Source organism: Triticum urartu, chromosome 6A (assembly GCF_056163025.1).
Source record: "Triticum urartu cultivar PI428250 chromosome 6A, HENAU_Tu73, whole genome shotgun sequence".
NCBI lineage: Eukaryota > Viridiplantae > Streptophyta > Magnoliopsida > Poales > Poaceae > Triticum > Triticum urartu.
In genome coordinates this window covers 489,631,431-489,633,285 of record NC_141878.1, presented here as the reverse complement: position 1 = coordinate 489,633,285, position 1,855 = coordinate 489,631,431, and the positions used below count along the sequence as shown (strand labels likewise).

General features: G+C 63.8%; 1 protein-coding gene across 1 annotated transcript; it reads left to right on the top strand.

Moving 5' to 3' along the window:
- Nucleotides 1–337: 337 nt before the first annotated feature.
- On the top strand, nt 338–1,381 carry LOC147965843 (uncharacterized). The gene is given in 2 exon segments (XM_087530632.1): nt 338–463; nt 680–1,381. Coding segments are annotated over 2 exon segments (828 nt in total).
- Nucleotides 1,382–1,855: the final 474 nt, after the last annotated feature.

Below are 1,855 nucleotides of genomic sequence, written 5' to 3'. Positions count from 1 at the left end.
AACGCGCCGACCCAAACCCAAATCACGTCTGCATCGCATCCGCGCGGACGCATTTGCAGCCCAAATTTGCGCCCCAAATACGTCGGCGCGGACACCGAACGGACGCCACGCGTGGCTTCTCGCTGTCCACGGCGTCCCCACCTGGCAGCCGTCTAACTACCCGCTGCCCACGCGGCCAGCTTAATTTACGACCATGGGCCCACGCATCAGTGACGGCGCTCGTCCTTTTTTAAGCCAACCGTGCGGCGGGGCCGTCTTCATCCAAACTCGTCGTCCACATCTAGCTATCTCTGCTCCCCCATTGTCGGCAAACCCTAGCCACCAGAACCACAACGAGATGGGGCTCTTCTCTGGCGCCAGCAGCAGCAAGGCCAAGGGCAAGGCCCCCGCCACCCCTTTCCCCGTAGAGTTCCTCCCGCCTCCTCCAGCGCCTCGCCGGCAGAGGCAGCGCGTGAACATGCCAGTGCACTAGGCGGAGTGGCACTGGCGGCACCGCCAGCCTCTGCCGTACCCCGACGTGACCCTGCCACACGACTGGCATCTAGATCCAGATAGGATCCCAGTGCCGGCGGCACCGTGGACAGCTAGGGCTCACGCGGAGGAGGTGAGGCGCCGGCGGGCAATGCTGACGCCGGAGCAGCGCCCCGAGCCCGCCTACACATCTGACTCGCCCAACTAGGCGAGGTGGTTCGCCTTCGAGCATGAGGAGGCGAGGCAACGGGGCGTGCGCGAGGTCGACCGGAGCGAGCCGCCACCGCCGCTCACCGTCCGCAAGGAGGACCAGGCGGCCGAGGACACCTACCAGGCGACCCTTGCGGCTGTCTATCGGGAGAGTGAGGAGGACGAGCGGCACAGGGCGGAGGCGGCGGAGGAAGAGGAGGCTCGCTACGAGGCGGCAATGGCGCAGGCACTTGCCCTCTCCGCGGCGGGTGACTGCATGGTGCCGCCGGTGGCCCCGCCGTCCCCTCCCCGATACCTCGTCAAGCCGGAGAAGCAGGCGGAGCCCGAGCCGGAGCCGTCCCCCATCGAGTGCTACTCCTGGACGGGAGTAGTGCGCGAGTGGGTACCCGCGCCGTCGGTCTGGACGGGGGCGACGCCGGTGCAAGAGGCGGCGTACCTCGAGCACTGGCGCCGGATCCGGGTGGCCGAGGAGCGCCACGATGACGAGTACCTCGAGATGCTTGAGTGCGACCTCGAGGAGGAACAGCGCAAGGCCGAGGAGGAGGCGCGCCAGGCCGTGGCTACATAGGCGGCCGCATAGCCCCCCGCGCCGGCACCGCCTGCGCCCGACATGGCCGTGCTCCGAAACACAGCGTTCTCCTGGGCCGGGCCGGCGCCGACGCTCATCAACCTCACGGACCCCGACGACGATGACGCCTAGGGCAGCGCGCTGCCTCGTACTTTAGGTTGTTTTTATTATTTTTTTAAATGCAAATGTGGGCGCGTGGACTCTCACCGGCCTTCGTGGCCGGCTTTATGTTTAATTAATGTTGTTTTTATTTTTTAATATGCATGCGTTATTTATTTTTTTCTAGCGCCATCAAAATGGGTCGGGCCAGCGTTGGGCGCACGCACCGACCCAAACACGGAAGCGGACATCCGTGTCCACCTGGCCGACCTAAACGGACAAAAGCGCCGTCCGTTTGGGTCGGCCCGTTGGAGTTGCTCTAAACCTTCCCAGGTTTGATGTCAGTTTAGAGAAATTCAAATAACCGGTCCATGCCGTGGACGTTTGATGCATGGCGTTGGATGCACTACTGGAATCGCCCTATACGCCGAGTGCCACGGACACTCGGCAAAGGCCCAAAAACCGCCGGCAACGCCTTTGCCGAGTGTCACCTTTGGCAAAAACCAC